The 20,516-nt window shown below is 36.1% G+C and overlaps 1 protein-coding gene across 1 annotated transcript; it reads left to right on the forward strand.

The window, feature by feature from the left end:
• Positions 1-17,117: 17,117 nt before the first annotated feature.
• Positions 17,118-19,488, forward strand: IFT57 (intraflagellar transport 57). Its single transcript, XM_090391469.1, has one exon. The coding sequence runs from the start codon at positions 17,366-17,368 to the stop codon at positions 18,614-18,616; it is 1,251 nt and encodes a 416-aa protein (XP_090247595.1). The 5' UTR covers positions 17,118-17,365; the 3' UTR covers positions 18,617-19,488.
• The last annotated feature ends 1,028 nt before the right edge of the window (positions 19,489-20,516 follow it).

Below are 20,516 nucleotides of genomic sequence, written 5' to 3' on the forward strand. Positions count from 1 at the left end.
CTGTGCTGTCATCACTGCTTGTTTCATTTAGCAGTTTTTCAAAGTAATTACTCTATACTTCAAGGATATCTTTTTCTCCCGTTTTCATGTTACCTTTATCATCTCTAACTCCTTTTACAGCACTCTTTCCTCCATTCCTAAGCTTCTTCAACAAACATCATAATATTTTGCCAACTTCTTGATATTTATTTTTTATGTTCTTGCCAAAGTCCTCCCGTGAATTTTGTTTAGCTAGTTTTACACAGTGTTTAGCATTCTTGCATTTGTCTCTATATTCTCTAAGAGCACAAGCTGATTTATTTGACAGGAACTTTTGATATGCTTTTTCTTTTCTCTCACTACCTCTTTAACTTTCTGTGTCCACCAGGGAGTTCTGATTTTTTTTATCCTTGCACACAACCTCACCACATGCCTCTCTGGCGGAATCAATCAATGATTTCTTCAGAGATTGCCACTGAATCTACAAAGCTTGATTCCTGTTCTCAAACTCTTTCATTTTCTTTTCAATAATCTTTGAGTAATTTAGTCTACAGTTCACATCTGAGAGCTGCTCAACTTTTATTCGCTTTAAAACTTTCTTACATGTTGTTCTTTTCAATATGAAATTCAATTTTATCCTGCTGAAGACTAAATAGTGATCACTTCCAATTTCAAATCCTCTGTACACTCTGTTGTCCTGCACCAGGGAGAAAACATCACTATCAACAATAACATACTCAACGAGACTTTTCTTATTCCTAGCCTCTTCTTTCCATGTGAATTTGTGCACATTTTTATGTTGGAACATGGTGTTAGTAATAACCAGTCCATGTCCTGAGCAGAAATCCTACAGATATTTGCCATTATTATTTGCTTTGCTCTTTTCACCAAATTTTCCCAAAATATTTTTGTATGTCTCACAATTATTTCCTACTCTTCTATTTAGATCCTCAACAAGGATCCTTTTCCTTTTTCATTGTGTCAGTTGCTTTTTCTAAAGCGTCAAAAAATTCCTCCACTTCTACCTTAGTAGAACATTCTGTGGGACCATAGGCACAAATAAGTCTCATTGTCCAGTTTCCCATTCTCATATTTGCCCACATTACTCTACTTGTGACTGACTGCCATTCAAGAAGATTAGCCTCATATTTTGTGTTGAATACTATGGCTACTCCTTCTTTTCCTATATTGTCATTGCCTGAAAATATATAACATTTTGTATTTATTGCTCAGAAAGATCTCACCAGTTTTGGTCTTTTTTGTTTCAGTCACCCGTATTATGTCGATCTGGTGCTTATCTAAATCCTCAGCTAGCTCCATTTCTTTTCCATTCAGGCTTCTTATGTTGATAGTACCGATCTTTAACTCTGGTGATGTTGAGTTGGGGTTTGTTTTCAGATTTGTTCCAGTAGCTAACTTTTCGCTATTCGCCCTGGTTCCCTGGCGAAAACAATGGGGGTTTAACCGGGCTACGCCCCAGCCAGCATGAAATTTTGTCATTTTGTACCATCATTTTTTATTTTGGTTAACCAATAAGAATACAATTTGGTCGGCTAAATCCAAAATTGACAGCCCATCCTCGTTCGTTCAGTATCGAAGTCGATACCCAACAGGGTGCACCACGAGAAGGTGAGGATTAGACATTAGGTCAGAAGCCCTAGTCGGTTCTCCGCATTCCTTTAAAGGCTATGTGGAGGTCTCCTCTCAGTTATACAGCTCTGACCCTAAAGCACCCGAAAAAATATTATTAGAATCACAAAAGGGATTCAGAAAAGGATGATCTACAATGAATGCAGCTTTTTTGTTTAAAACTACTTAGAGAGAGAGAAAAGAAGAAAATTAAATTTAAAACTCACCTTTTCTTTATAGATTTAGAACAATTACTTTTATTATCACTATCTCGGGCAACTCCAAGGAGTCCACAGATTCATCGAGGGAGGCCCTAACATCATGTCAAGAGCAACTATTCGACATTCACACAGTATCTATCATACCTCGCCTTGAACACATTCACAGTCATAGCACCCACAACAGACTCTGGCAGCTTATTACACTCATTCACCACTATCCAAGTAAAAAACCTAGTTCTTACACTCCTGCTAACCACACTCTTGCCTAGCTTCCATGTATGGCCCCTAGTCCTTCCACCACCAATCCTATTCTCAAAAAAAATCTTCTGGATTAATCCTGTAGAAACCCATCAGTAATATGAATGTCTCAATCATACACCCCCTTTTCCGCCAATCAACCAATTTTTGCAACCAGAAATCTTCAACCTGTTCTCATAAGGTTCATTCCACAGACCTGCTATCATCTTGGTCACTCGTCTCTGGATCCTCTCCACCTCCTCCCCATCAAGGAGAAACCCTAGCGCCCATATCTGGGCACAGTAGTCTAGAGCAGTGCTTCCCAAACTTCTGGATGTCAGGGCACCTTTGCAAAAATTAAAATATTTCATGGCCCACCTCGAAAAAAAATCGTAATAGAGAGATATATTATTATAATATTTATTGTATTTATATTCAGTACAAAACATACACAGCGAATATTGCAAAAATCAAATTCATATATTACATTTTTTGCCTCTTACCGTTTGGTTCCGAAGACTATGCTGGCTGTTCTGGTAAAATATGAAATACTATCCTTTTTTCTTTTTTTTTTTTGAGTGTTTCTGCTTGTTCGCAGGATTTTTTTTAATTTTTTATCAGCCACTTATCCATCTCAAGGTTACATTTTTTAACGTAGAATAGATCAAATAATATCACCACTTACCGATACTGACACACTACAAACTGATAACATGAAATTAGTGAATATTACCTGAATAAGGGAATCCCCGGACCAGGGGATTATATATATATATATATATATATATATATATATATATATATATATATATATATATATATATATATATATATTACTTAGTTTTAACGCTTTTACAAATTAACATGTTCGGTTGAATTTTATTGCTGCCTTGGGAAATCGAACTCACACACATCTAATTAATAACAAACGTTTTTAGTCAGATACTGTGTTTGCCCATGCAACATATGTTTTTATTTCAGTCTATACAGCATAACTTTTGTATGAGGGGACATATGATTCATTAATTAGTGTGTTTTAATCCCAGTTGTCTCTAATTGCACTGTTTGTTGAGAAATATATTACACAGATTCCTCATACCTTATTCACTGGCATAATAAGAGTACTTGTTTTTATTGCCTCTTCAGTACAGTGGCTGTTAGGGAGCGCGTGTTGTTCACCTGCAAGCGAGTTACTATCTCTTCACATGAACTTGTTTAAGCTTTTTTTTCATGTATGAAGTTTATGCGAAACTTTGATTGGTAACAGAAAACTAGCTCGGATAACAGTGATAATATAAAACGAGTTTTGATATGTATATAAAGTCAATATCAACAGTCCCTAATTACGAACGCGTAATGAATGGGACAGGAAGATTAGGAGCTTTCCTGGAGAGCATTCGAAGTAAATACAATTACCCACTGCTTTGAAATGAAACATATGAATAAGCAATATTTACTAATATTCATTAAGCGCCGAAATACGCAGGAAGCAAAGTTTGTGAACCAACACCAATGTCTGAATTTTTCCATTAAAATATAAAAAATAACAAAAAAGGAATAATAAATAATAAAAGTTAAATACGTTTCTTTTAAAATAAAAAAAATCTACTTAGTCTTAAAACATTTTAAATTTGTTTTCATTATTTCACGGCCCTCCTCAACAAAACCTATGGCCTACAGTTTGGGAAGTGCTGGTCTAGATGGGGTCTTATCAAGGCTTGATATAGAGGAACAATAACTTGTTTGTCTCTGCATGTTATTATGTCTCTGCAAAGTATTTTTCAGTAACCAAATGATTTGATGAGTTATTTTGGCCACTTTTGCAATGTGCCCCCCCTAAACTTCAACTCCCTCTCCACCAACACTTTCAAATCCCTGGCCTCATCAATCTCCTAGAGTACGGTTCCACCAATGTAATATACTGCTGCTAATCTATTCACTCCAAAATGCATAACCTTACACTTTGCCACATTCAATTGATATCCATTTTCCCTAGCCTAGTCCTGCATAATTTTGACATCCTGTGCACTCACAATTGCTCTACCCAACTTTGCATCATCAGAAAACAAATGAACACTTCCTCTCAGATCCTTTCCTATATCATTGATGAACAAATTGAAAAGCAGTGGTCCAAGAACAGAACTCCTGTGGCGCACCAATAGTTACAAGCCGTCTTTTGGACCCCATTCCTGAATAAACCACTCTCTGGTATCTCTCCATCAACCACCCTCCTATCCATCTCACCAACCCTATATCCATCCCCATCTGCTTCAGTTTACTGATTAGAGTAACATGTGGTATCCTGTCAAATGCCTTGGCAAGGTCCCGTAGAATCACTGGAAGCCCATTACCCTTCTCCAGTTCAGCCATCAATGTGTTATAAAACGTGAGCAAGTTACTGAGGCATGATTTACCCTTCACAAAACCATGTTGTCCCCTATACAGTATCCAATTTTTATCTATCCAGTCCTGTATTCTTCTCTTGACTAATTTCTCCAAGACCTTGACAACGATTCCTGATATGCTAATCGGACGGTAATTTACAACAGCAGTCTTGGAACCTCCTTTATGCAGTGGAACTATTTTCCCCTCTCTCCACCGCCTCGGAACTAACCCAGACCCGAGACTCAAATTAAACAAAGTAGTCAAGGGTACAGACAATTCTTTAGCAGCATCACGTACGACACGAGCTGGTATTCCATCCAATCCCACAGATGTATTGACATAGAGGTTTTGCATTAGACTACTCACTTCCACTTCATTCACCACAATTCCCATATAATCCATTTGTTCATTCATTTCTGTAATGTCGCCACCTGGATGATATATTCTTGCAAAGTGCTCGCTCAGTAATTCAACTATATCAGCTGATTCGGTTACCTCCCTACCATCGGCATTCTTTAAAATCTTTCTGCCATATATATTTTTTCTTTTACCAGCAACATATCGAAAAAACAGTTTAGGATTCTCTTTTTCCTGCATTTTATGTTTGGGCAATGTTTTTTCATAATCTTTTTTTGCTTTTCTACTACGCTCGTTACCCTTCTGGCCTGCGCTTTATACCGTTCATGTGCCTGTAGGTCACCTTTCTCCTTAAATGCCCTCCATAGTTGTTTCCTTTTTTTGCAGCTCAAGCTTCATGGTGTTATTCATCCATTTAACCCCTACTTGATTTATTATTCGGACTCTAGGTATACATTCAGCCATTGCTTCATGCAAATACTTGATAGAGAAAAAAGACACATTGTTTATAAATATACCTGATATTTTATTACAGGCAGTATTGATCATATACAAAGTTAATGAAATAAAATAATGAAACGAAATAATAAACAAATGAAAAAGATCACCGAAACGAATCTTTAACCAAGCAGTAAGACATGAATGTTCTGTGTTTCCTACGCTTTCTAATAAAAGGGGCAAAAATCAGCTAATGGCTTTTATTCCTTATAGGGAGTAGGCGACGCCGTTTTAGCCCTATATAATTTTTTGGTGACTGAGTGTACAAGTCAATCTCTGCTCAAAGCCAATCACCCACAATGCTTAAATCAGTGATAGCTGACCCAAGGCTATCACTGATTTTAACAGCCAGCATTGAAGAGACGGTTTAACAAGAGATGCCATCTCGTGATCCCTAAACCTAACAGAATATTTTTTATGCCTGAAATACTATGAGTTCTGCGGTCGATTTTCTTGAGTTTAAGGGACGAAAAACCCGAGTGTCAGGGAGAAAACACCCGCTTGCCATAGCAGAGATCGGTTCCGGAGATAGTCGTTCTCGGAAACCATTCTCTGACAGGGCAAGCGGGTTTTTGAATTAGAACTGAACTTGCAACGCTCTCTCTTCGGGCGGTTTAGCGTTGAGGAGTGCAAACCCCACATCCAATGAGCTACACAGGCTATATACCAATGAGCTACACAGGCTATATATAGAAACAACCTTTAAAATAGAAACAAAGACAAGACGAGAATGTTATTAAAATTTATGCAAAGAAGTATAATATATACATTATATGCAGAGGAGGATGAAGAAAAATAAATTACTTCATAATAGAGCTACTATTTGGAGGAAGATACACAAATAGAAAGTTTTTTTTGTCAGGCATATTATTTTATGATTTAATTAATTTTTTTTTTTAATCAGGGAAATATTTATTTCATTTCTCGCATGCCTGTCTCGTTCCGTTAATAAAAGATATTAAATAAATGACATATACAAATGAAGTGCGATATACACCCATGAATACAAGATGCGCCATCGTTCCAGGATTTAACATCACAATTTATAAGTAGTCTTGGACTTTGAAAATTGTGGAGTTCAAGCTCAACTAACATTATTATACAGTATGGTTCAATAGAAATCTATTGACTGGAATATCTCAATAATCTTGTGAAATTTTTCTTGATTCTACGTAGATGAAATCACGTTCGATTCTAGCCTGTGAACGTTTATTGAATTGAACAACATTTTCGTAGCCATTTTTTTCTTTCTAAAATAAATTCATCGATGAAGTATCTGTGGGTGAATGTTTAAATAAAAACCGTCTATTAAACAGTTGCCAAATACATTAGGAGTACGCGTTAACGCTACTGTCTTTAGAAAATAAGAAAACATAGTGAATTTATATGGTGGTGTCGGAGAAGTACGTGAGGTTGGTGAAGGAGATGTGTGAGGGAACAAAAACTCAGGTCAGGTCTAGAGTCGGTATGACAGAAGTGTTCCCTATTGTCGTAGGGCTACACCAAGGGTTGGATCTGAGCCCCTACCTCTTTGACCTGGTCATGGATGTACTAGTGGAGGATGTCAAGAAGGAGGCACCATGGAGCATGCTGTTTGCCGATGACATTGTTCTATGCGAATCATCCCGAGAGAAGCTTGAAAATACCCTGGAAGAGTGGAGAAAGGCATTGGAGAAGAGCGGCATGAGAATTAACCGGGTGAAGACTGTCAACAGGAAGTGACGAGGATATCGTCATACGACTCCAGGGTGAAAGGCTAATTTCAGGGAAGAAATTCAAGTACCTTGGGTCGGTTGTCGAGAGGAATGACGACCTGGATGAGGAAATACAGCACCGAATAACATGCGGTTGGATGAATTGGAGAAAGATGAGCGGGGTCCTGTGCGACATGAGAGTGAGTTGTAAGAGGAAAGGAAAGCTCTATAAGATGGTGGTGAGGCCGGCGATGCTCCATGGTGCGGAGACGTGGCCTATAACCAAGGCACAGGAGAGGAAGATGGAGGTAGCGGAGATGTGGATGTTGAGATGGATGAGTGGTGTGACAAAGAAGGACAGGATAAGGAATGACTACATCAAAGGGACGGTTAAGGTGGGACCAATTGGCAAGAAGATACAAGAAAGTAGGCTGAGGTGGTTTGGACATGTTGAGAGGAAGGGTGAGGAGTATGTTGGTAAACGAGTGGAGTATATGGAGTTGGAGGGAAGGAGGAAAAGAGGCGGGCCCAAGCTCAGGTGAAAGGATAAGATGACAGAGGATCTTAGGGAGAAAGGACGGAGTCTGAAGGATGCCCTGGACCGGAGAACTTGGAAGAGGAAGGTTAAAGATTGGTGCGCCGACCCCGTTTAACATGGGATAAGGCAGAGTGAAAGAAGAAGAAGAAGTGAATTTATATATTTATTTAATATTACTTTTAACATTATTATTGTTGATAATAATAGCTGCCTGTGTAAATCTGTTGAAATGTTTTTTTTTCCATAGCTATAGACTTTTTTTAAGGCAGACCGTCATAGATTCGTCTCTGGTTCTTGACTAGAGGAATTTTTCTAATTTTTCCTCTGGTCCATTCTAGAATTATTTGCTCTCTATCCGAGAAGTTAGGGTTTCTCTTTAGGAAATATCGTTTTTAACCTTGCAGCTCAAAAACCGACAGTATAAAATACATAATTTCAATATTAAATATGTCTGTTCCAAATAAAATATACCTGGGCAACAAGATATCACTTGTCAGCTACAACTTTCTCCAGAAATCTTAATTCGTTGAGAGCTGAAATTTTGAGTTTCAGCTCTCAATGCCACTAGTTACTAATCTTTAAAATTTTTGTTTGAGTTCTATCTACTGCTTTTTATTATTTTATATATACTAGGTTACAAGTACTATACTTCCCTCTGACTAGAGGAACTCTTCCGGGCCGTTTTTTCATTCACACCTCTGTACACTCCAGTATCTGATGGGATTTTTTATCGGGAGATGGCGACAGCTGTTTGCACTACGTCTTGCAACGAAGTATTGAAAAAGGGTTAATGACCATCAGCATACCGATTTGCAAAGATTACCCTAAAAGAGTTCTGTGTACTTCCTTTAAATGAATTTAAATGCAAAATCACGTAATATTTCATTATCTAATATCTGACATCATCACGTGGAGCACCATGAGCAAAAATAGAATGTAAATAAACTGTGAAAAAGTTATTAAAAAATCCTGATATCATGGATACAATGGATATCTCTAGTATAATTTGTCGTATGCAGCGGATTTCATGGGCTTCGTAAGTAATTGTTGCCATATAAGAGAATGGATGATTTCTAATTCTCGAAGAGAATGGCGCCTTATTTCTTGTTTTGATGGCCATACGAACTTATAATCTCGCATAATCTGTCTATACATAGCAAGCAATCTTCGAGGAAGGCACCTAATACAGACAGATTATGCGAGATTATAAGTCTAGAGTCGGTATGACTCTAGTCGGTATGACTCTCCTGGTGTGCCGGAACACATCGGAATTGAGATCAACCTGATTATATTTAAGTCTGTGGACAACTTCGCTACCATGTTCTCCTTCTTATACATTAGTTCTCTTGTATGACTTTCATAGGTGTTGCATGTAACAGTACCACTTATAGACAGCAGGATACTTTTAGAAAGAAAGAGTTTTGAATATGGTAAGATTCTCATTGTAACAGTTTGATTGATTTACTTTTGATTGTGATTAGAGCAGAAGCAACATGGAAGCTGAAGTATAATGATTTCATTTTAGAAATTATGGACTTTACAACCGTGTTATAAATAACTCTTTTAATTTCCCGACGTTTCGCTCTTCATATTAAGATCATCATCTGGCGTATATACAAATATACAAGGACAAGCTGAGTTACATTACACACAGTAAACTAAAGAAACAATGATTTGATCACAGGTTATTCTACTGGCATGACTTCTAGTGAAAAAAAATCACAAATTAATTAATTATTAAAAACTACATCAAAGCTAAATTCTATTTAAGATAACATGAGAAAAACATTCTTTCTTATAGATGGAATTCTTTCTTCTTTCAGTAGCAATGATGTACTATTTTTAACATTACAATTGTTATTTAAGATTTAGGATTCTGGATTATCTACAGTCCTGTTTATAGTTAACTCTTAGAGAGAAAGGTTCCGTAGGTAGAATATGTGCCTTCCATATACTTGGGATTTTTAGACCATCATTATTGTTCAGATTGGGGTGGTTGATAAGAATCTTACAAGCTTCCTTAAATTTGCCTTCATACCATGTTTTGGTGTTATGTAAACAACTGGTGCTTTTCCAGTCAATTCTATGTAAAGTGGTGGTGGTGGTGGTGGGGAAGAAACCTTCTTATGATTATGAGACCAGTTAACCGACTGTCATTTCAACCCGTGTTCAGGTTGTTTACTTTCTACACGGAACTGTAAATTCGAATCCAATTTTTGCATCTGATGGGAAACATACATAAAATCTGCTAACGCCATCTATTTCCTTATAGCAGGTAGGCGACGCCTTTTATCCCAATGTAACTTTTGGAGACTGAAGCGGTAGTTCAAGCTTCACCAGTAGTGATAGAATTTTGCCAGCTGTTGAAACAGCTGGCAAAATACTATCACTCCCCGCCAACGCCATTTTATATCCCAAATTGTTTAAACCGTAACTTTTTGAAAATTGAACATTTTGGTGCTAGTTTATTCTACTTGTTCATGCTGTTATAAAATTGTCTAAGTGAATAATAGGATGGTTGATGGAGAGATATTAAAGAGTAGTTTATTCAGGAGCAGAGTTCAGTTGAAGGCCTGTGACTAGCGGCGTGTTATGTCACATGTTTTTGTTATTGGGCTGCCACTGTTTAATTTGTACATTAACGATTTAGGAAAGGTTCTAAGAGGACCTGTTCAATTGTTTGCCGATTATGCAAAATTGGGTAAAACAATAGTTAATACAGATGGTGTTTAAAGTTTACAGTATGATTTGGGTAGACTGGCAATCTAAGCAGAGGAGAATGTATATCATTTTAATGTGGAAAAGCGTGCATTTTGGGATGAAAAGACTACCAGCTGTATACCAATTTGATGGAACTGTTCTCTATGATATTGATGAAGCCAGGGATTTGTGGGTGTTATGGATATGGAGCTAATGTTTACAGTGCACATAACAAGACCGACTAAAGCAGCTAATCGGATTACTCAGTGACTGAGGAATACTTCGACGTGCAGAGAAAGCAGATTATTATACCTCTCTATAGAGCTTTGGTAAGACCCCATCTTGATTACTGCAATCAGATCTAGTCAGCTGGGTTACTGGGTTTCAGCTGGGGATAAGAAGGAGGTAGAGAGGATCCAGAGGCGAGTTACTAAGATGACAGCAGGTTGATGGAATAAATTTTATGAGGATAGGTTGAATTTTTTTTTTGGTGATAGAAACACGCTAACAGGCGGAAAACAGGTGATATGATTGAGGCATAATTTACTGAAGAGTTTCTTACAAGATTAATACACGGGAAATATTTTCAGAACAGGTATGGCGGGAGAAGAACTACGAGCCCATCCTTAAAAACTGAGCAAAAATGTAGTAAGTAGGGGTGTGTGAGCTAGATTTTTGATTGGAGAGTGGTAAAAGTGATGAATAGGTTGTCAGTCTCTGTTGTGAATGCCTTCACTGTGAATGAATTCAGAGCAAAGTATAATGATGCTGCTCAAATATTGGCTAGTGCTTGTTATGATATTTAGGACCTCCCGAGATGAGTCGAAGGACTCCATCGAGTAGCCAATAATAATAATAATAATAATAATAATAATAATAATAATAATAATAATAATAATAATAATAATAATAATAATAACCGATATGTGCGCTGGAAAAATAAACCCTTGCATGGCCAATTTCTTCGAGATACTGAGGACAAAATGACGTGAACAAGACGTGGCAATGGTTACAATAATACTGATACATTAAAAAAGAAACAGAAGGATTTATTCTAGCAGCTCAAGAACAGGCATTACAAACTAATATAATCAAAGCAAAAATCTTGAACATCAATAATAACAGCAAATGCAGATTATGCGATCAGAAAGATGAGACTGTAGAATATGTAATCAGGCACTGATTACATATTCTTCGTAATCAGTGCCTGCAGCAAAATAGCTCAAACTGACTATAAATACCGCCATGATCAAGTGGCCAAAATAGTTCATTGGCATGTATGCAAAAAATATGGCTTTCCTACTTCTGATAACTAGTGGCAGCATAAAATAGAGACAGTACTGCAAAACGAAACAGTAAAAATTCTCTGGGACTTTCGAATACAAACTGAAAGGCATTTGGAACACAATAGACCTGACATCATCATTATCGAACATCGACAGGTTTGGATTATTGATATCGCAATACCCAGTGATAACACCATTAACAACAAAGAAGGAAAAAATTACTAAATATCGACATCTGGCAATCGAAGTTGGTCGACTTTGGCTTAAAAACACACCAAAGTCATCCCAATAGTTATCGGTGCACTTTGTGCAACTTCAAAGAAGTCCAACTATTTACAGCAATTCAACATCAGTGAAGTGACTCCATATGACCTACAAAAAACAGCATTACTTGGAATAGTTCATATTTTACAACGGTACCTGACGGACTATTCTTAGATTCTTGGGTAGAATCTGAATTGTTCTGTGTCACCAGTCAAATCTTTGTTTATATATATTGTTTTGACTGTGTATCAATTATGATAATAATAGTAATAATTTTTTTAAACTGCAATAACATTTTATTTATCATCATACAGAGCATTTACATACTATTACATTTTCTGTTCAGTACAAAATGTAGAGTACAGTCATTTTTTAAAAAAATGTAAATGTACATAATTAAAAAAAAATGATTGATTTCTGAAATATTTACATCATTACGATCATGATCTTTAGTGACATTCCAACTTGCAATTTTTACAAAAATCAGCACTAAGTGTGGCATATGTGATTCATTTTCTACATTGATAAAATTTTGATAATAATATTTTTTGCATCTATATTTACAACACGTGTTCTTCTAATACTAACAATGATGATTACACGGAAATTTTGCATAATGTATAATAATAATAATAGTATCATAATGTCTTAGATAAATTACATACACATGATTATTACAGACATTTTTTGCATGTTTACACAATATGTATAAAATAACCATTTTTCTATTTTCATCGTACAGATATTTACAGATTTACAATTAATGCATATTGCAATTGATGCTCTGTACATTATACTGTACTCAATTAAAGGCACATTATTTCTTTTTCATATTTTTTTCTTTGGTTACAAATTCATATATATATATTTTATATATATCTACATTTTCATTATTATTATACACCGTACTGACTGTTTTGTTACATAATTTGCAGTCTTTGATTATGAGAATTACGTGTGGATGAGTGAGGTTAATTAATCCCATCTACTTCGAAGTTTGGGTTAGCTTTTATGAAGAGAGTGGGATTAGCCTTCACTATTTATGTTGTTGTTACTGTTTATGGATGGGATGTAGGCATTGGATGCTGGTGATTTGTGATGTGTATATTAGTATTAATGGTATATTAATTTTGTTGGTATATGTTACAGCATTCGTGTTTTAATGTTCTGTAGTTATCTATGTGTTTTAAATTTCTTGGTAGGTTGTTGAACAGCGTGGGTATCTGATGTGATCTCACAAAAGAACCGTATGAGTTGTTGAAGGGTGTAGGGATGTAAAGAGTAGTTGTAGGTCGTGTTAAACGATATATGTCTCTGTTGTTTCGATAGGTGATGTTGAAGTAATTCCTTATTAATGTTATGTAGTGTATCAGATTTTACGCTCACAATTCTGTGTATCGCCATGTGCTGTCGGATGTTGGTTGTTGAGTATAAGTTGTTCAAATTACTGCTGACACAATTTTCCTATGTAATATTTCTAATTTTGTTAGGTTGGCTGTTTGATGTGCTTGCATATACTGTTATATCGTATCTGAGTAGGGATTCGCAGATACCGTGATATAGGAGTTTTTTATGTTAGATGAAATAATGTCTTTTACTTGAAGAGTTTTACTGCGATGATCCGGAGTTTGGTGTGTAGGTATTCTATATGTTTTGTCCATTTAAGGTGGCAATCTGTGTAGAGACCAAAGTATTTTGCATGTGTTACAGGTTTGATTTCGAGACACTGGAAGTTTTTTTTTGTTGTTAATGCAGCGGTATATGTGACAGTGTATCGACAGTGGTGCGGGGTACATGATTCTCGGGTTGGGTATAATAATAATAATAATAATAATAATAATAATAATAATAATAATAATAATAATAATAATAATAATAATGGGAAGAAATATGATGTTTCTAATCGTAATCCCAACCAGTCCTTATTATTATAATAATTATTATCATTACATACTCTATGGAGTCGTCACTCATCATGGGAGGTTCATTCAACTGACAACATATTTATCATACGGAATTTTAAAACCCTTAACACTCTTTGCAGTAACAACATATTCTGGTAATGCATTCGATTACTCTGTAAGAAATCTACCTACACACTCCTCTTCACCACACTTTTATATAACTTATCGGGATGGCCTCGGTTCTTACCCTTTCGCCTTATACTCTTTTTTATAATACCCTATGGATTAATATGATAAACTATTCTTACTAATTTAAACGTCTATCTTATCACCTCGTTTCCTCCTCTCCACCAAACTCAGTAATTCAAATTTCCTCAACCTTTCTCCACAGCCAGCATTCCAAAGTCCTAATATTGTCTTGTTCAGTCGTCTCTAGACCATCTGCAATATTTCCCCATCACACTGAAAACCAGGTGACCAAATTTGAGCATAATAATGAAGGCCGTACTTTTACTTTTTCCCGAGGCGCTGGATAGCCCTTCCTTCAATGTCTGGGATCCTTAAATTGTCCTCAATTTTTCCTTATATAAGATACACAAGTCTCTAGCTGGGCTCCAGCTAGAGACTTGTGTATCTGTGCATAAGTACGGTCTTACAATAGTTTAAGTGTGGTCTAACTAATGCTTTATCCAGTGTCATAGCCATTTCCTTAACCCAACGTATTAGAGAACTTGTACTCGTAACAGAGGCACTACGATGTGTAGTCTTTGCAATATCTCCCCAAACTTCACTCTACTGTAAAACATCACTCTAAATCTCAACCACTTCCAGCAGCACAGCCCCTTCAGTATAGCACAGAGCCTTGTATTTCTGCACTCCAAAATTCAACACCTTGAACTTAAAACTAAGAGTCTATTCAATTTTTTTCTGAATCTCCCAACTTTTGAAGACCCCCAGTAAATCCACATGATATATCATCTACAAATAATTTAAACAGCAGAGGCCCAAGAACAAAATTCCAGGGAACGCCACTAGCTACCCTCCTTTGTTGAGACCATGCTTCTTCATACACAATTTGTTGGTATAGTTCAGAGTGAATCTCTGATCCATCTAACCAATACACTCGCTATTCCCATCCTCCGCAGCTTCAACTTCACACCACAGAGATTCAAAACCTGTGCACATACACCAAATTTTGCAGCTTACGCCCCTATTCCTTCACAATCATTAACAGCACTCCCTTTCCTCTTTTCACCTTCTTTCCTTTCGGAAAATTATATAGCCTTCTATTTCTATTCCTGACATCACATTATCTTCAGACAACAAACGTTCACTTATACCAGTTATCTTTGGTGGTGCTGAGTCAATCAGTGCAACAAACGCAGTATTATGTAAGGAATATTTTGAATACTCCTTACATTTGTGTTTTACAACACGAGTTCCTCGAATTGTAATTACAAACACAATAATCCCTGTGCTTTCAGGCCATTCTACCAGTACCAATAATCTCTATTCTAGTTGCTATACTACACCCCATCTCTTGGGGCTTCTCACTCTCGTTTCCCTGATTCTGACTCTCATTTCTATTCATACCTCTCTGATTCTTCACTTTTAAGCATTCTGTCATCTTGTAATACTGCAATCACATCTTCAACCAACTTAAAAAAAAACAACTAACGCTTTTTTGTTCCTTCATAGGGAGTACGCGAGGCTGTTTTAGCCCTATCTAACTTTTAAAGACTGAGTAGGCAGTTCAATCTCCACTGGTAGCCAATCAGAGATAAATGGCCCAAGGCTATCACTAATTAATCGCTATGCACTGAACAAGACGGCTAACAACTGCCGCCATCTGATGGTCCCTAACCCTACCACAATATTTTTCATGTCTGAAAATAGTGTGGGTTGGACGGCCGATTTTCTTGAGTTTATGGGATCAAATACACGAGTTCCTTGAGAAAAACTCGCTTGCCCGTGCCAGAGATTGACTAACTCGGGAACTGGTCGAGAAAAGGGTTAGAAAATGTTCTTCTAGTTGGCGACTAGATTTGAACCCAAGTCTTTCGTCGTGCAGTCAAGAGCCGTGAGTGCAAATGATACTTCAACCAACTTTAAAATAATAATAATAAATAATAATCCAACTAACGCCTTATATTCCCTTACAGGGAGTAGGTAAGGCCTTTATACCGTATCTAGCTTTTGGAGACTGAGTGAGCAGTTCGATCTCCACCAATAGCCAATCAGAGATAGTTTGCCCATTACTATCACTAATTATAAGCCACCAGCAATGAAGAGAGGGCGAACAAGTGCTGTCATCTCTGGGTACCTAATGCTAGCAGAATATGTTACTGTCAGAAAAAATATTCTACGGTTAAATGTACTTGAGTTTACGGGACGAGAAACCGAATTTACAGTTGGAAAACTGGCTTACCCGTGCCGGAGATCGACTTACTCGAAAACCGGTCGAATATAGGCTTAGAAAATGTTCTTCATGTCAGCGACTAGACTTGAACTTAAGTCTACCTTCGGGCGGCCTAGCAGAGGATGCCGCATTACTTCCACTAAGTGACCCAAGCCGGATGGGTACCTAGAGTGTTACTGGGTCCCTAAAGTTTCTACATTTGGAAAAGTTCATGATATTTCTCTCGGACTCGTGTGGTAGTATTGAATTTGTCTTTATTTTCTTTTAAAAATAGTAGAAACTGTTCCAATTCATCACCAAAACGTAATATCTATATCTATAGGCTAGGACTCCCGAGTTATGCAGAAAATTAAAAGAGATCGTATAGATCTCTTTTAATTTTCTGCATAGCTCGGGAGTCCTAGCCGCTGCCAGGTCTGACACCCGCTCGAACTGCCTTTGGCCATCCAAAAGCTTAAAAAACTGTGGAATCGGATGAAGCATACACGAAGAAATGTTCGGCTATAATCCGGAAGTAATACACGTACGACAAGAAAGTTACCAATAGGATAAGAAGAGACCTAATCTATTCAACTTACTTTCTACTCTAAATACTGTATAAATTAACCATGTCATAATCCCATGTGCCCTGGAGGGTACGTCAGTTTACAGGCCGAAGTTAACCTTGTGAGAATGGCCACTCCTCAACAGAGTGCCAACAGCATCGGACGATCGAGCCCCCTCCATCTACTAACCGCGCTCAGATTTGCTTAACTTTCGTGAGCCATTAGTAGCGGAGACTCTACCAATCGACCAACTTTTGCCGGGCTATAAGGTAATAACCATAGAAGGCAATAAAGAAATTTTAAGCTTTCAAAATATTAGTAAATTGCAATAATTTCATTTTCTGTTAAATTATACTCTTTAGTATTGTGCAACAATCTCAGTCCGTCAGGTAGCACAACGGTAGCTTCCGTTTTGAAAATGTTATACACATATTTGTATACAGTAATGAGTAATGGTTGCAGTCAGCTGGATATACGTTATGTTAGTGGTATATTAAGATGATGAGACTGTGGTCACTTAATTATGTGCTTCTCGTGTTGTTAATAGTAGAAGGCACTTTTCACGATCATTATTTTATTGCTTTAAAATTTGGCGATTGCAAGTTCTAGTCAATTATGGCTTATAGTAACGAGCACTGCTCTCTCCAATTTGACAGTAAAATTCTCTTTGATATGTCCTGTCTTTGAATACATCAGTGATTTATAAACTATGGGGGATGAAAAGCGACGTACTGAAGTGATCGAGGATGGAGGTCCTGGGCAAGTTTATATGCCATTTGTAGTTATGGAAGACCTTTTAGACAAACTTAAGCTTTTGAATTATGATCAAGATTTTTCGCGTGAGCTTGGATTAAAATCTATAAGCAGGCATTATTTTGCTGTCCAGACAAATCCAGGAGAGCAGTTTTATCTTTTTACAACGTTGGCAGCATGGCTTATAAGGAAATGTGGGCGCCAGTTTGATACACCTCAAGAATATGACGATCCAAACTCGACAATATCAAATATTTTAGATGTACTTAGGCAAATGGGAGTAACTATTGACTTTCCTCCAAATAAGTTAAAACAGGGTTGGGGTGAACAAGTCATATTTGTTTTAGACCGTTTGGCTGATCAAGCGCTAAAATCATCTAGTTTCTCATGGAAAAGGCCCATTCATCCGAAGGAAGAAACAGAAGAAGAAAGTCTAATAGATGATAATGCGGAAGTTACATTAGAAAAAGTCGAAGAAGAAATGCTGGCAGAAGCAGATAATGATGAAGATGATGATGAAGCTATTTTAGATTTGGAGGGACTGAAAAATTTGCCTGGAGGTAGCTTAGTTGGAATTAAGGATATCACTAAGCCAGATGATGTTCTTGAATCTACAACCGATTCATCAGAATGGAAACTGGAAGTGGAAAGAGTGCAACCACAGTTAAAAGTAACTATTAAGAGTGATGTCAAGGACTGGAGAAGTCGACTAGAACAAATGTACCAACATCGCAAAGAAATTGAAGAAAGTCTGTCAACTACAAAAACTCAACTGGACAGACTGCATTCAGAAATTACAAGAGTTTTGGAAAAAATTGGAAGCCGAGAAAAATATTTAAATAATCAGCTAGAGCAACAGTTACTAGAGTATAGATCTGCACATAATCGATTAGCACAGGCAAAAGAACAATATCGGACTGTTAGTGGGGGAGTGATGGAACGATCCAGTATTCTTGCCCAGATAACTGAAGAGTTGGAATCCCTTAAACAAGAAATGGAGGAGAGAGGATCAAGTATAATTGATGGCACACCATCAGTAAATATTCGTAAGGCATTAACAAAGTTAAAGACTGAGGCGTCTCAGATGAATGTACGGATTGGTGTTGCAAGTCATACTCTCTTACAAGCTCGATTAAAAGAAAAAGGTAATATGAAAAGAGCCACTAGTGCTCCAGTTAATATACCTGGCTTTGATAGTGTATTTTAAAGCATTTCTTTTCCTTTCCTCATGTGTGATGAGAAATCCACTTTTTCTGTGATAGCATCAAGACTCTATAGACATCTTACAAGATTCTATTATCACAGTATTTTCTTCTAAATTATGTGAATTTTATTTGTACTACATCTGTGTCTGCATAATTTGCCTTTGTAGATAATTTCTTTAAATATATCAAATGTAGAGCTATTTTTTGCTAGTCAATCATTCTTAAAAGGAATGAGAACCATTCACATTTTCATTATTGATAATTTGTAATTGATTTTGCGTGTTTATATCCACTGGATACGTTGAAATAGGAATTATTATTTTAAATAAGGCAGTTAAATCAAAAACATTTAAATTAAAGTGCCTATAGTATACTCCTGAAATATCTAACATATTTGCATTTCCTTTAATTGAGCAGATATTTTTTCATCAATTGCTGATGTAAATACACCAGCATGGAAGTGACTATCTTTAAAATTATCACTTTAATTGGGGTGTGTGTGTGGGGGGGAAACATTATTTTTTAATAATATACTGAACCCAGAATTAATAGTATGTGTAGAACGAAAGTAGTAAATTGCCAGGTTAAATGCAGCCTAACACCTATAACTTTAAACCTCCACCAAACAAGAAGAATGTTGTTAAAGATGCATTTACTATGATTTTGAATGATAATTCTGAATATTAACAATTCATTGTTAATTTTGAGCATAGGCTTAGTATATTTGAAAAATTAAAATGTCATGTGTTGGCAAAACTGAAACTGTACATAAAAATATTAATGCTTGTTTTAATTCTCTTGGAATGCTTTTCAGCAATAAAGATAAAAAAAAAACAACAAAAAACATATTTTTCTATTCGTATTTGTGGAGATTTTGAATTTAAGTTGAGTTTTGTATGGATTTGTTACAATTAATACATAGCTAGCTTACATTTCTTTTGCTGGAATGGCATAAAATTATTAAAAGTTGCTAATCTCACTAATTTAGAATTTTTACAACTTAAAAATTTTTTACTATGATTTTTGGTTGATCCTAGATATTTAGTAAAATATGGAATTGAACTAAAATTTATACATCTGTATAAATTTCAGTAATTTATACAGATGGATATTGGGATTATGGATTGAGTATATATTATTACTTTTTAAGTCATTATGCTTTGAGTTCACTTTATGATATCAAATGCTTTAGAGTTGCTGCTGTTGTTGAATGCCAAATCGTTCCAGTAATAAATCAGTATGCTATGATTTACTCTGACAGATAGAAATTTTAGGTTTCTCATGAAAACTGAACTGATTGATCTTTTGTTTTTGTTTAACCGTACACAGTTTGCTTTTGCCATGAAACCATTGTAGCTTTGTTTCTGTGGCATTAAGTGAATTATGTGTGTGTGTGTGTGCATATATATATACACGTTGTATTGTAGCTCATTCATTATTTTTACTTATTTATTTATTTTTTTTTTAATTTCGAAATCTTGCACATATACAGTAAAATGTGTTAATTAAAGAACAGGGTATGAAATGTAGACTAGATTTTTCAGGGTTTATTTGCAAACTATCAAAAGAACTATTTAAATTTTAAAAAATAAAATATTTGGATTTCAGCATTTTGGAAATGAAATTAAAAATAGCATTTGTGGTGGCTGAATAAGATAAGAAAATTATATTAGCATTCATTGTTAGAATTCTTTACAGTAATTAGAAGAGCTAAATGCTGTATACCACTTCATTCAAAGGAAGGATGAGACATCCTCATCTCTCCTTTAAATTCAAAAGAAATTAAGTCTCTCCCTCTGGTTTTATTTATTTTTTTTTTACTCTCACCTTAATTTTTATTGTCATATGCATTTTCAAATATATAAGGCAGGACTGTACTGTAAGACCACACGCACTGATTCC

This window comes from Typopeltis vanoorti, chromosome 4 (assembly GCF_054136105.1).
Source record: "Typopeltis vanoorti isolate ZY-2024b chromosome 4, IOZ_Tvanoo_1.0, whole genome shotgun sequence".
Classification (NCBI taxonomy): domain Eukaryota; kingdom Metazoa; phylum Arthropoda; class Arachnida; order Uropygi; family Thelyphonidae; genus Typopeltis; species Typopeltis vanoorti.

What these genes read in the sequence shown, in the direction of transcription:
- IFT57 (XM_090391469.1), top strand. Translation starts at nt 17,366, where the DNA reads ATGGGGGATGAAAAGCGACGTACTGAAGTGATCGAGGATGGAGGTCCT.